The sequence below is a fragment of the Garra rufa genome, chromosome 23, assembly GCF_049309525.1.
Source record: "Garra rufa chromosome 23, GarRuf1.0, whole genome shotgun sequence".
In the NCBI taxonomy this organism is placed as follows: domain Eukaryota; kingdom Metazoa; phylum Chordata; class Actinopteri; order Cypriniformes; family Cyprinidae; genus Garra; species Garra rufa.
Genome location: NC_133383.1, coordinates 24,707,354 through 24,722,981, shown reverse-complemented (window position 1 = coordinate 24,722,981; position 15,628 = coordinate 24,707,354). Strand labels below are relative to the sequence as shown.

General features: G+C 37.7%; 1 protein-coding gene across 1 annotated transcript in view; it reads right to left on the bottom strand.

The window, feature by feature from the left end:
• The window catches only part of loxl2a (lysyl oxidase-like 2a), a 29,408-nt gene that overhangs the window by 6,390 nt on the left and 7,390 nt on the right, over positions 1 to 15,628 (bottom strand). The window contains exons 4-8 of the mRNA XM_073829700.1: positions 9,020 to 9,228; positions 6,676 to 6,892; positions 5,337 to 5,520; positions 3,050 to 3,201; positions 2,773 to 2,940 (exon numbers count right to left, since the gene is read on the bottom strand). Of these exons, the coding sequence (XP_073685801.1) occupies positions 2,773 to 2,940; positions 3,050 to 3,201; positions 5,337 to 5,520; positions 6,676 to 6,892; positions 9,020 to 9,228 (930 nt within the window). The remainder of the gene's footprint in view (positions 1 to 2,772; positions 2,941 to 3,049; positions 3,202 to 5,336; positions 5,521 to 6,675; positions 6,893 to 9,019; positions 9,229 to 15,628) is intronic.

The following is a 15,628-nucleotide window of genomic DNA, read 5'->3' as shown; positions in this document are numbered from 1 at the left end:
TTACTTTAAAATATGATTGATTCCTGTGATGCAAAGCTGAATTTTCAGCATCATTACTGCAGTCTTGATCACATGATCCTTCAGAAATCATTCTAATATGCTGATTTGCTGTTAAACACAAATATTTTTTTAAGCAGGGCACCAGTTAAACCAACAGCACACTAGCATAAGTCTGTATAAATCATTACACTAAACTTTTCAGGAGGGACTTTTAATGACCGCAAGTGACACGAGAACTAACTGCTTGTGTCCCAAAGTCAAAGCCATTACCACCATAATGTCTTGACATGCGGCCATATGCCTCGGCTAGTGGCAAATTTCAGTCAGTCAACATAATAACACTTAATCATGGCATTAGCCTGCAGAAACACTTTAGGGTTTTCCAATTTCCACTCATAAAAGCTCCCGTCAAGCTATTCCCTCCATACCGTTTCTAATGCATTAATGGTTTCCAGGCCTGTATCACCGTGAGTTTGTCACTGGGCTGTTAAATACCCATCTCTAATCCAGCCGTCTCAGCTCTAGACAGTCTGTGTGAACTTACATGCACATTTGAATATTAATTATGGAAATGAATGGGATTTAATAGCGTTACTTGTGGTGAATGAAATAGGAACACCACACTGACTATATGGTATCTGCCTTCATTAAAGGAACAGTTTACCCAAAAATTATTTACTCAGCCACAAGCCATGCTAGTATATGACTTTATTCTTTCAGACGAACACAATCAGAGATATTTAAAAAAAAAAAAAAGTCCTGGCTCTTCTAAGCTTTATAATAGCAGTGAATGGTTGCTGAAATTTCGAAGCAAAATAAAGTGCATCCATCTATCATAAAAAGTGTTCCAAACAGCTCTGGAGGGTTAATAAAGACCTTGTGAAGTGAATCGTTGCATTCGTGTAAGAAAAAATATCCAAACAAATATCCATTCTTTCAAGCATATAAAGTAGGACGTAGCATTAACTCTGGTGAGAATACGCTTGTCTCATGAGAACCAAGTTTTGTTTGCAGTAAAGGAAAGCCAGTTTCCTTCTGGCTTATATCAAAATCCTCCCACATTTTTATATGACAGAGAGATTATAGTTCAAACACAAACCTATCAATTTGCCTTAGAAGGCGCTTTTTAACCTCTGGAGCCGTGTGGATTACTTTGTATGATGGATAGATGTACTTTATTGGACATCAAAATCTCAGCACCCATTCACTGCCATTATAAAGCTTGGAAGAGCCAGGACATTTTTTAATATAATTCCGATTGTATTTGTCTGAAAGAATAGTCATATACACCTAGCTTGAGGGTGAGTAAATCATAGGCTAATTTTCATTTTTAGATGAACTATCCCTTTTAACTATCCTTCATTTACACCAGGGGTTTTCAACTCTGGCCCTCGAGGTCCACTTTCCTGTAGAGTTTAGCTCCAACCTTGATCAAACTCACCTGTAACTTTCTAGTGATCCTAAAGACCTTGATTAGCTTGTTCAGCTGTGTTTGATTAGGGTTGAAGCTAAACTCTGCAGGAAAGTGGACCTTGAGGGCCAGAGTTGAGAAACCCAGATCTACACCATATACCCCAAAATAGACTCAAACGCATTACTTATGTTGACCCTATGATTCATAAAACAATGCATTGTGGATATTGATAGTTTAGCACTATTGAACATGTTCCTTCATTAGAAGGTCAAATATGCTGGATTGAGTGTTGAAACCAACATTTATTGTCGTTTGGTGAATTTTCCTAGGTAATTTTAAAGGGTTAGTTAAGTTAGAAAAATTAGCCCATTATTTACTCACTCTCCAGGCATCCAATGTGTATATTGCTTCTTTCTTTTAGACAAATGCAAACAAAGTTATTTTTTAAATTATCCTGGCACTTCCAAGCTTTATAATAGCATGGTGGGTGTTTCTCTTCAACAATCCAAAACAAGTCCTATAAAGTGCATCCATCCATAATAAAAAGTGCCTCACATGGCTCCGGGAAGTGAATTAAGGTCTCCTGTAGCGAATTGATGCGTTTATTGATGCGCCAACTGGTTGTAAACAAAAGCCACTCCGGGTAAACCAACGTTTGTTTACAGAAGCAAAGTTTCCTTACTTTAGCAAAGGAAAACCAATCTCCTCTTGGCTCATATTGAAATCCTCCAAAATGTGCCGTTTTTATACTTCTAATTCGTGACTGTTGTTTTGTTTTGTTCTTAAGTCATCCGCCCTAAGCGGCTTCCATGTACGACCAGTTGCTGCAAGCTAGATCAAAGTGATTATTATGTTTTAAATATGGATATAATGCATCGATTCGCCACAGGAGGCCTTTATTCAAACCCCAGAGCCATGTGAGGCACTTTTTATTAAGGGTGGATGCACTTTATTGGACTTGTTTCGGACTGTTGAAGAGAAACACCCGCCCATGCCAGCTTAAAAGTGCAAGAATAATTATTTGTATAACTCCAGTTGCATTTCTCTGAAAGAAGGAAGTCATATACACCTAGGATGTCTGGAGGGTGAGTAAATAATGGGCTAATTTTCATTTTTGGCTGAACTAACCCTTTAGTAGTTTTATTCGAGGGCGTGTGTTTTCCTAGCACAGATTTTGCAGTGGGTTCACGTTAGTCATGTGAATTCATCCATGCTGACCAACAGAAATCTGCTTGGCTTGAAATCTCCATGTCTACATCTCAACACTACTGCTAATAGACAATGGACCTTTTCTGGTGAATGTCTGGAAATGTAGCCACCAGATCAGATTAGCGAGCAGATTTGTTGAGTAGATTTACCTGAAACGCGTGGCTGGCGAAGCCTAATCCCAGCTGTCTGCACACCACCATGGCCTCGATCATCCCCCAGTTTTCACTACAAACGCTTCCCCAAACCAGAGAACCGTTCTTCTCAGTCAGAACCTCCACACGTCCCTCATATGGGTTTCTTCCTCCACTGAGACGTATCTGTTGTAGTCAAAAGTAACCACTGCTTTATAATCTTACAGATTTGTGAAATTCTAACTATTGTTAGAACATTAAAAAGAATATGTAAGGAGAGTTTAAGAGTCCTCACCCTCTTCTGGAAACCCATGGCAGGTATATTACAGCGTACGGCAGCGTCCTCCTCATGACTGCAGCCCAGAGCGTCATTATTGAAGTAACAGTCAGTGAGAGATTTCTCAAATCCAGAGCACTGTATCTCATTCATGTGGACCGGACCCATTCCTGAGAAAACACACATCCATAATTAGCTTTTAATGTTAAGTAAATGATGACATACAATAAATTGTTATTAAATTGCTTGAGTGTCAATTAGACATTTATTTTTGATTACTAAAATTTAAGTTAACCCTTAAAATGGAGACATATTTTAATAAAAAATATATATTTAGAGCCCTAAAAATATCTGAATATATTTAATACACATTATATTTATGGCCAATTTCTGAAGTAACCTTGTGTGAAGTGACTTGCTCAAAGGCACATATTGGACCTACAAAAAGGAATTCAACAAAACATCAAACAGATGTTATAATGTTTTGTTTATTTGATTACTGTCATCTGACGTGATCGGAAGACAACTTCAGAGTAAGACAGAGTATTTGTTTAGACTAGAATAAGCAAAGAATTGTTGATCTTACTCTCAACTTTTAAAAACATGAGAAGGCTTAAAATACCAGAAAAGGACCTTTGTTGGGTAAGAATGCATTTTAATGTGAATCAAAACAGCTTGGAGACTGATTTAAAGTAGTTTTCATCGCTAAAGGCTGAAATGAATTTGAAGATTGACAGCCAGTTCGACTCAGTGCTAAAACAAACCTCTTGGAGAAAGAAGAAAGCATTGTTCTCATCTGGAAATGTAGTTTTCCCTGTTGAATATATTCTACCTATATAGAGTTTCCTATATTTATTTAACTATCAAAATGATCATCTTAATTGCAGTGTGATTGCAGTGAAACGTGAACATGGAAAATAAAGGACAAGTGTTAATGTCATCTTTCTGCAAGTCCTTTGAAAATAGATTTTGAACATCCATTACTGTAAGAACCTGTCCAAATATCAGCTGAGGAGCAACTATCTGCACATGCAGTTGGAGCACAGATGTTTCGTTCTCCTTGCCAAAGAATGTTCAAAAATTTTTTGCCTCTCATGCATCTGATCAAAGACACTTCAGTAAAGGGCAGTGATCCATGAACCATGATGAATGCCAGAGGCTGCCATAGATGCTGTTGTTTTACAAAAAGGGCAATGTGTGACTGCTTGTGGCTTCCTGATGAATAGGTAAACATCATTAATCTCTTTCCAAAACGTAGATATAAAAAAATTGAGAGTCAGTTGTGAAATATAAGCTGTGCATTATTATATGGTTAGTTGGAGTTTATTATTTGCATTTAGCATTTTTTCAGTATAGACCTGCAGTTAGAGCCGTTTATTTACTTTTTGGAAATATTAATGCAAATTCATATTTTAATTTTGAACAGATCTAGTTTTGATTTATCCAAATGAATCGATTAACAGCAAGTTTTTTTAGTAAGACAAATCAAGCGAGGCAATGGAATTAATCAAATTTCCCTCTTCAAACTTCCCTCTTAAAGGAACAGTTCATCCAAAAATGAAGACTCTGTCATTGATTACTCACCTTCATGTCGTTCCAAACACGTTAGACCTTCGTTCAACCTCAAACACAAATTCAGATATTTTTGATGAAATCTGAGAGCTTTTTGACCCTGCATTGACAGCAGCGTTACTACTACATTCAAGGATTCAAGTCATTATTTTTGTTTTCTTTGCACACAAAAAGTATTCTCGTAGCTTCATAACATTACGGTTGAACCACTGATGTCACATGGACAATTTTATTGTTGTCCTTACTACCTTTCTGGGCCTTAAATGTGGTAGTTGCATTGCTGTCTATGCAGAAAGCTCTCGGATTTAGTCAAAAATACCTTATTTTGTGCTCCAAAGATGAACAAAGGTCTTACAGGTTTGAAGCAACATGAGGGTGAGTAATAATGACAGAATTTTCATTTTCGGGTGAACTATCCCTTTAAGATTCTTGTATGACATATAGTTGTTTGGAAATCATGATAGAGATGAATCTTGATTCCTTGGAATCAAAGAATTGATTATTGAATGATTCATTTTAGGACTTTCACTAATGATTATTTTGGTAATCGAGCAATCGGTCGATTATTCTTACGAGTTTTTTTTTTTGTTTGTGGTAATAAAATTACTCGACACAGGCAAAATGCAATCGAGGATTTTTTTTTTTTAAATCGAGTACTCGTGACAGCCCAAATTTATTCTCATGATTCATGAGTTTAGAACTACAGGTATAATAGAGGTATAATCAAACCAACCTTGTCCTAACTTCGCTCCAGTAAGAGCCTCCTTGGCGCTCCCAAAACCCAGCTCTCGACACACGACGGTGGCGGCCCTCAGGTTCCAGTTATCATCACAAACGGTTCCCCAAACTCCATTCTTCAGCACCTCCACTCTCCCTTCACCAATTTTTGCACCTCCCCGCAGACGAACCAGGGGTTGCTGTGAAATTAGACATAGAAGTAATTAGCAGGATAAGCAATCCCATACCTTCAGTGACCTGTGTTTGTTCAAACTAGCTTTTTCTCTGTAAATGGATCTGATCCAGGTGATTCAGACTTTCGGATGAATTTTTTCCCATCCCTTGTATAAACACACTCACTTTAGATCTCTGGGGCCGTGTTTGAATATTATGTAATCCCCTGTTCTTCGGAAAAAAAAGTGATTTACAAGACTACATGCCTTTTTAAGTGTCACTATCACATCCAAGCTGAACGAACATGATGATCCACAGGAAAACAATGGAAGAGGAAACGATTCTTTCCAGAAATCCAAAAGCGGCCAATAGATGAGGGAAAACAGACTCGCCAAATGTTCCACAACCACAAATCAACTCTGAGAGGGACTGTAATCTGAGCGTTCAACATTCAGCCCACTACAGACATTAAGAATGAATAAATAGAAAACTAATTTGCACGTGCGCATTAGTACAAACAAGCATTCTGTGAACTAACCGGGTGCTAACCGGGAACAGCTGATGGAAGACAGTCCAAAATGAATTTTCCTTGCAGATGACAGTGTAAAAAGCTATTTTTATTCCAGCACTAGTAGCATAAGGTCGCTAATGCAAACTTCATTTTCTGAATGTTGTTCATCGCAGTGACTCATTATCCATATTTGATATGTTCTCTACAAAGTTAAAGACCATAATATACTATAAAATAGTACAACATTTTGGTTTGTTCATCAGTACAAACAAGTAGTTGTGTGAGCCTAACGCTAACTGGAAAACCTTATGAAAGATAAACAGAAGTGCATTTTATTTTGCTGCTCGTACTTTAGATTCGTATGAATGCTATTTTGAGACTAGTGAGAAGCACTAGTAGCTATTACCTTTGAATCATGAGTCAGCTAATGTTAACTTCGTGCTCTGTGGATTGTACATGCCATAAATTACTATTTTCTATTACCTGTCTGTTTGTCTGTGAGCCCAGTGCTAACTAGAACGTGTTTTTTTTTAAAGACTGTCATTGACTTTTCTTTTGCTGCTGAAACTATTTTTATTTCAGCGTCACCCTTTATTTTGGGACTAAGTAGTGATAGTGATTACAGCTACTTGAATTGTAAGGCCTCTAATGCTAATTCCACGCTACCAACCTCTGGTCTGTAAGCCTTGCGGTAGCCGATGGAGGGTGAGGGGGCAAAAGCTCTTCCAGGCACACAGCTGACCACCACAGGCAGGCCACGTCCACATGTGCCATTCTTCTTGGGCTCCAAGGATTTGCCCAGCCTACAGCTGGACAGGTGGGCTTCATTTCCTGTGCAGTTCACTGAGAAAGCCCAGTAGTTCTTTCTCTTACGCATGGCCAGAGATCTGTAAAACCACAAAAATGCCACAGATAATGATCAGTTGTGTGACAAAATAATTAATTATGAAATTAAATATATATTTCAGATATTTAGGAGGATATCACAATCATAATTCAGAGGGACATGTTATGATTACTATAAAGAGCAGACATTGCCTGTGGCAGTAATGCTGTGCTAATCCAAGAAAACAGGACATTTCCCATGAGTCCCGAGAAAATCCTAGTTCAGCAAGGGTCACCAAACATCTGGATTCAAACAATCTGTGAACCATGCAGGTTTTCCTTTCCTCCAGATTAGGAAATCATTAAACGCTCGTATAATGAGTACAGCATGTTCTGTGTTCAATACAAGTGTGTTAAAGGGAATCCCGGGTATTAAGACTTGTATGGCTTAATATAACATAAATGATGTCTCTTACTAAAATATGTAGTAGAAAACCTACAAAATATTTAGATTATTTAAAAAAAGTAAATTTTTAATTCATATTTTGGACTATGGGGGGCACCATTATTTCAATGATGTGAAACGGTTGCACTCCGTGAGCTACTGGCGCTACCTGTTGCTATTTTTACCGCAACAACTCGGAAAATAAAATACTGATACAATGCCACTTTGTGCGGGTTTGGTTTTAATTTTCAGTCGAAGGGCAAAAAGAAAACCAATGTAAGTCTTCACTGCTTTCCTAGCGATAAAAACAGGAGAAAAGAATGGGAAGATGCCTGCGGATGAATCAAATTTCCTAAAGACCCTCATCTTTGTTCTCTCCACTTCAGCCCTGATGCCCTTGAGGCTTTTAGTAGACCACAGCTACTGAAAGAGCTTACAAACAGCAGAAACAAGAAACGCTAGATGCCATCCTGGCAGGATGTACACATGTCGACGCTTGTCAGGATGCCGCAGCCATTAAAGGAGTTTCTCAGAATGGATTTTACTTGATATCCGGGGTCGTTTAGACTCCTTGTGGGGAAAAGTCAATGGTATGGCATTTGGTTTAAGCCTACGCTTATATCCATCACCACCAGTAGCTGTGGTCATCGTATCAATATTTTATTTTCCATGTTATTCCATGTTATTTCGAAGACGTGAAATGGTTGCACTCTGTGAGCTACTGGCGCTATCTATTGCTATTTTTTATTTTTTAGTAAAAATAGCAATAGATAGCGCCAGTAGCTCACAGAGTGCAACCATTTCACGTCTTCGAAATAACATGTCCAAATAGTCCAAAATATGTATTAAATGATGTGGATCATTTATGGGTTTTCTACTACATCATTCAAGTCATATTAAGCCATACAAGTCTTAATACCCAAGTTCCCTTGCTATATCTCAATAGCATTACATGAAACATTGACTGATATTAAGGCACTGTCATTTGTGATGTCCTACTCATTACAAAATTGTGTTTCTCAATGGCATGAGTAAAATTAAAGGCCCTGACTTGAAATAAATAGACTGCCACTGAGGAAAAGTAAGGTCACGTGGCTGGTGGCTTAAAAACTGGACCTTTGTATAATGTTCCAGCAAACAAACAAACGTGGACAAACCTCATCTTTAAATATCACCAGGCATTACTTTCTTTAGTACGTTGCTTAGTTTAGAAATAAACCCATGAATACATCTGAGAAAAAAAAAAAAAAAAAAACATTTCCTGGAATGTTTTATTTTTATGAACGTATACAAAAATATAGACATTGGCTATGAACTTTTGTGTGTTTCAATGTACAAATGTGGTTGAAACACCCTAAAATGATAATTTATAGGCAGTTTTACAATAAAATGTCCTTAGCAGAGTTGAAGGGGAAACACAATGTTCCCTGCTGGATGGAAAATGGCCAAGAATTATGTTGGGAAACAATCTGGCCATGATTCACTTGAGGAGGCGTTCACACACATCTGAGGACTAAATAACTCTTGTTGCATGTTTGCATGGTAACTTTAAACTTTAGAAAGTTAATGCTACTTTTGGGGAAACCCTAAAATCTCTATGTGTGTGTGTCTGCTTTGTGTCTTGTCTGTTTTTCTTCATTATAATGGCATTCTAATCAGAAAAGCCTGAAAATGTATCTTATTTTGTCATTTTTGACTCATGGCTGTTTGTCATACAAAGCTAAACAGTGGGACTTTTCCTTACTTGTAGACTTTGTTGTTGTAGTTCTTCTCTTTGGGGAATCCGTACATTCCACAGACGACTCGGCTGTTTAAAGGGGTCCACTCCTCATCGCAGATCTGCCTCCATTTCCCCCGTTCCTTAATCTCCACATAGCCTTCTGTGACGGGTACGCGCTTGAGGTGGGATGAAATGGGTCTTATACGGATTTCTTCCACCCGTTCTTCAAGAGTCTGGGGAGGAAGAAACAAAAGAGCACTTTATCGGAATTCCCACAGTTTTCCCAGAATGGATCATTTAATCAGGTCACTTCCTCAAGTAGCAATAAATTACTCAGGAAAAGTTCTGGATTTGTTCCAGTCACTGGTTTAATCAGAAGAGTGCCTTCAGAGTGGAATCTGAGGACCAAACTGAGGAGCCAGATATGTCATGACTCACATTTGACAAGGCTGACCAGACAGTTTGTAAGACAATGCTAAAGTTGGAATTTGACCAAAAACCTCACTTCAGTATCTCTCTAAACATTCTCAACCGTGGTGGTCATCCTAGATTTGGAAGAGTTCATGAACTTTCGTTACAGTAACACATGAATCTGTCATCCAGTCCATTAAGCTACAGGAAACTTATAGCTTGGAGGAACATTAAGTGTTATAAAATTCAAAAGCATCTTTGTTAGCTCCAAAAAGTACCCTCACATGTGCCCTCACGAGGGCTGTTTGCCATGATATCAACTGAAAGGAATGTTTTAGATCTGTAAACCCAGCAACGCTGTACTATTAACGGGGAGGCGGTTACCGGACGTGTTTCAACTGACCACGGTAAACATAAGACTGCGGCTTCTAATTTAATTTTGGCATGTGTTAATGTGCATGTGTGAGCATGAGAGAGAAAGTTGGCCAACGGGATGAAGCCAAAGGAATGTGGCAGCCTCACATGGACCTAAATGCTCTAGACGCAGAGTGAGCAGAACTGAGTTTAATGTAAATATTACTATATAAAGTCCAAACTGATGGGTTGGGTAAGGTTGAAGTGGGCTCTTGAGTCAGATGTGTCACTGTTTGCTTAATCACTGGAAGTCTGGAGGAAACCAAAGAGCTGAGTGTTGAAGCTGAGGGTGTAAAGCTGTGAGCCGGGCTCATCCAGCCAGATGTGAGGAAGAGCCTACGCCTGTTGCCTGATAGCATGACCTCCGCCTATTGAAACCAGACTAGACACCTTCCTCTGCATATTTTTATACCAAAGAGACGCCCTGTTTGATCAGTCTCAGGTTTTGGCCACATAAGAACTTCGGAGGTTGGTGTACTATGATGGCACAGGTACATTTGAGCTTACTGATGGAAAATACACCTGGAATTGTAACAAATCCTCATATTTATATATAAAACCCTTTACTAGCTTTAAATTAATCAAAAGTGAAAAGATAAACATTGTAGGCTTAACCGATCAAAATGCCATACAGGTGTTGAGTGTTACATAAAGCACTCTTTAAGGGATAAAATATTAGGTAGGGAACAGAGAATGTTCTCTGTACATAATACTTGAACAATTTGTGCATTGTGATGCTTGAAGAATGTCTGGTCCAAGACTCGACATGCAGTGACCAACAATGAAGGCAATGTTATAATCTACCTGACTAATAAAGTTCAACAGGAGCCATCAAGACTTTAAATCCAAGGTTTTGTTCTGGACGAATTCCTAGGGATGCAAAAGAAAACTGACCCTATTGAGTTCACTTAACCATGAAATACTAGGGTTGGGTTTTAGCACAAATTTCACAATTTGACAGTTATTTTGAATATATATATATATATATATATATATATATATATATATATATATAAGGTACAGTACACATTTTCAAGGAAAAATGTTTCTAAACTAATGCTGTAAAACATACATGAGAGTCAGTTGGTATTACATTACTATAATATTGAAGGTTAAAACTAACTAATACCTAATTATATTTATACTCCAATTTGTTTATTGAAATATAAACATTTAAATGGTGGCTGTCATTAAAACTTGATGGATTTATTCAAACAAGAATTAAACATTGAAGAACATTAAAAAAGTATAATTAATATAGCTGCAAGCAGGTATTACCGGGGTTCAAGTGCTTTAAGGCATTTAAGCACATATGAAAAAAAAGACATTACGTACCTTCTTTTGCAAATACAGGTAATTTACCATAGAAATATTATGTTTTGTAACGTTTATGACTGTTAAAGTGGCAGCTGTGGTCCGATCTTCTTAAAACTTTGCATGCTTGTTTAGAATCACCTGAGCATGTGCTCACCAGGTTTGTGAAGTTTTGAGTGTTCCTTTAGGCTTTATAGGATTTTGGGTAAATTCAGACAGGCCCCTTTTCTAAACATCCCCGTTATAGTTTCCCCAAGGGTAGATTGAGCAAAAAACCTAGGTTTGCAAAAGACAGGGTTTTTTTTTTACATCTTGTCAATCATTTAACAAACAATTTGATTGACAGGAGTGGTTCTAGAGGCAAAGTTGTCTGGAATGAGGAGTTCTATCATATAATAGGAATATTGTGCGTATGTGCGAAAAACTGTGCGACATACAATCTTTTACCCCCAGTGACCGATTTCTTTCAAATTTCCCTCAGACCTTTGGTGCTGTGAGTCAAACAGGCCCAGCGAGTTTCATTCTGATTGGCCTCCATTAACCTTGTCAGATTTTTGTCCTGCAAGCTCAGATTGAGCTCTTACATAAGTGTTCTGAGTTTGGCGAAGATAACTCATTTCATTCAGGAGTTATAGGCATTTTACTAAAAGTGGCATCCCTTTGTGACAGTGAGTCGAAAGTTTGATTTTTTTTTTTTTTTTATAATTATTATTTACTCTCCACAGAATTGTTCTGCACTGGTTTGGTTCCGATTGGGTGAAAAACCTAGGACTAGTTCACAAAAGTAGGTTTTGCAAAAAATTTTGCCAGGGTCAAAATCAAATCTGAGGCTGGCCAACGACATAAGACACTTGAGCCTGTGACTGATGGTTTAGGAGTTATGAGCGATTTCATACTTTCGATCACTGTAGCGCCCCCATCAGGCCAATTGGGGTAAGCCTTGGTCACGTTGACGCCAGTACTAAAATCCCTTCAAGTTTCAAGTCTCTACGACTTACGGTTTGGTCTGCACGATCAGTTTTGCGTGGAGATCGCTGCTCCGTGACCATTCTAACAATTACAATAGGGTTTCAGCACTACGTGCTTGAAGCCCTAAATATGTTATATGGTACATATTTTCAGCAAAATGTTCCTCTCTAGAGTTAATTTTTCTAGCTGACTAATGTATATGGTCAAATAAATTTTTTTCAGAGGTAAACCTGATGTTATGTGACATGCTGTTTACAAGATGTTATACTGACGTCATTCTGTGGTTGAAACACTGATTAAGTGAATACATGAAACGGGATACGGATTTCGGTAAATTGTACTCTTATACTCTTTTTTTTAAACATACTTTCAGATGTTTATTAATGTTTATTTAATGCTGTATTAAATAACTTGTTTTAAAGTGGAGAAGAATCATATATCAAATGTAACAAAACACTTAGGATTAAAATCAAATTTGAATTCATGAATGACTGTTTTGTGCTATTCTGCAATATGTCACTACAGCACTACATTTTTAAGATGTTTATAGGATTAAACCACGGTTACTAATCTAAAGGTGTAAACAGACGTCATCTTTCATTCTATCGCATCACCTTTACTGCATGACGTGTGGATTAAGACCTGACAAAGAGGTCTTTGAGACTGTATATGCTGTCTGTCAGCTCATATAGACCAGTATGTCCAAGACATACGCACTCAGTCATTCATATAAGTGAGAAACCATTTCCACATCTGACTGCATTTAAGAGTGATGGGTCCAAGTGTGAGCGATGGAAACGGTAGCAGCGAGACTTCTCAAGGGGGAGGAAGCCCCTCGTAGTCCAGACATTCCTCAGTTGCTGAGGTGCCAGCTGGGACAGAACCACCTTTTCACGTTCATGGAATCCAGATATCAAAATATTTACATGCCGTTAATATTCCTCCGTAGTGCTTTTCGAGGTGGGCGAGGGAGAGGTGACGGTGTCTGGTACAACCGTGCAGTCAAAATCTCCCCTCTTATTCACTTCCTGCCTCGTGTTTCACGTTGGTCCTCCACGTGCCTGTTCCAGAGGCTCGGAGTGAAAACGCTTGTTGATTGTGCAGGTTTGTGGTTTTGAGGAGCGTTCGAGGGAACAGATGAATTTTAGGCACTTTTTGAGGAAGTGAAGGATAACGAGGGAAACCATGAGGGATGAAAGGACCCAGCTGGTATATTGCTTGCATAAGTAATTCAAAAAAAGAGACTACACGGAAAACATCTGGATTCTCTCCACCTTTACAAAGCTGAACATATGTATCATTCCCACCCGCCCCCCCAAAAAAAGCAGGAAGTTTCTTCACACTCAGGAAGTGTGTCGTCACTCTCAAACACAACTCATATTCACACCACCACTCCAAAGCCAATCTGTCTATAAGTGACTGTGAGGAATGGCATTTTTAGACAGGCTTTCGTCTGCAGGGTCATCTTTGTGTCAGGGCACCACTTGCAACGTGCGTGAAGAAAAAAAGAAAGGGAGAAAGGGATGGTGAACTCACTTTGGATAAAAGCATCTGCTAAGTGAATAAATGTAAATGTAATGGTTCCAAGGAAATGCTCAAGCATTATGTGAGCCCTGAACTCACATTCCACAGAGCATCTCCGGGATATTTATGTCCAACCCTGGAGATTCTTGCCAAAAGGGTGGTCTTCCATAATTCAATACCAGTTCTAAACACCTTGCAGACAAAGACACTAGTCAAAACAAGTCTTGGCTTCGAATGAGTCATCAATTGATAGTTTACCCAAAAATTACAATTCTGTCATTAATTACTCATGTTGTTCCAAACCCACAAGACCTTCGTTCATCTTCGGAACACAAATTAAGATATGTTTGATGAAATCCGAGAGCTTTCTGACCCTGCATAGACAGTCCATGTGACATCAGTGGTTTAACCATAATTTTATGAAGCTACACGAATACTTTTTGGCCAAGAAAACAAAAATATCAACTTTATTTCATGATGCATACGTCATGGTACTGTCATGAACGCATGTCGAAGACTGACACAGAAGACGAAATATTTTAAAATACATTATTTTTGTTTTCTTTGCACACAAAAAGTATTCTCGTAACTTCATAAAATTAAGGTTGATTTTAACAATGTCTTTACTACCTTTTTGAGCCTTGAATATGTCAGTTGTGTTGCCGTCTATGCAGGGACAGAAAGTTCTCAGATTTCATCAAAAATATCTTAATTTGTGTTCCAAAGATGAACAAGGGTCTTACTGGTTTGGACATGAGGGTGAGTAATTAATGACAGAATTTTATTTTGTGAGTGAACTATCCTTTTATGGCTGCAATATATCTGAATGTACTTAAAAGTCAATGCAGCAAGAGATCTTGAGTCTGACTTGACAATATTCTGTGGCTAAATTGTATATTTGAACGGTGTCCCGACAACCAATCACTTACACGGGTGGTTTTGACTTATTTGGAATTGATTCCAAATCCGAAACCATTTTATTTTCACTGTGAATACATAAGGATTTTTACACAGTTTTTTCCCCAAATTTCTTTTTTTCGATTTTAATTTTTCTGGATTCCAATTTTTTTCTATTTAAATTGTTCTATAAAACAATACATTTTTCTATTTTTACATTAATGATTTATTTTTAACAAATTATAAATTTTCTGGGTTCCATTATAATTTGGTTTATAATAATAATTCCATTATAGTAATGGTTTCTTTAAATTTTAATAATTAAAAGCAACTCTAATTAATTTATTTTATTTAAAAAAATAGTACTACTATCATTACTTTATGCAATATATTTCTGTCACAGTTTCTTCAAGTTAAACTAAACTTTTATTTTGACAGGTTGCTTTGAAGTTTTTGTTTGTATATGACAATGTTTTTTTTTCTCAAAATAAATGGTAAAAGGCTCATGAAGTGACAGTGCAGTTCTAGAGATTGTTTATATGTTCATGTACTCATATTTTGAGGTGGCAGAAGCTAAAAATATTCCACGAGCATCACACACGTGCCTGCACCATTCATTCACACAAAGACACACAGAACATGCCGCATGTATTTTTGCAGCTTAATATTTACAGAGACAAATCCATATCACGTTTTGATTTGTTTTTATGACTGGATTCCGCGATTCTGTCCACGTTTTCCACATCGCGGAAATCACAGTGCCCTAGCAGAAGCTTTTACAGGTTCTGCTAGCAATTTCGTTGACACTAGTGGTACTACATATCGTTGCTCTTTTGTTGATTTGATTTATTCTATTGTCCTCATTTGTAAGTCGCTTTGGATAAAAGTGTCTGCTAGATGCATAACTGTAAATTTATTTGCCAAGATAACAACTTTTTCCAAAAATCAACCCCTGCTCTCTGTTGTTTGGACAAACAGGCAGTCCCAAACTCACACAACTGGCAGAGAGCTTTCAAGATGAGTGTCTAAATTTTCTGACCGCCTAATAAACACTCAGATTCTAGTTCTCAAGATACCCCTTGCAAAAATTAACCATGGTTTTAT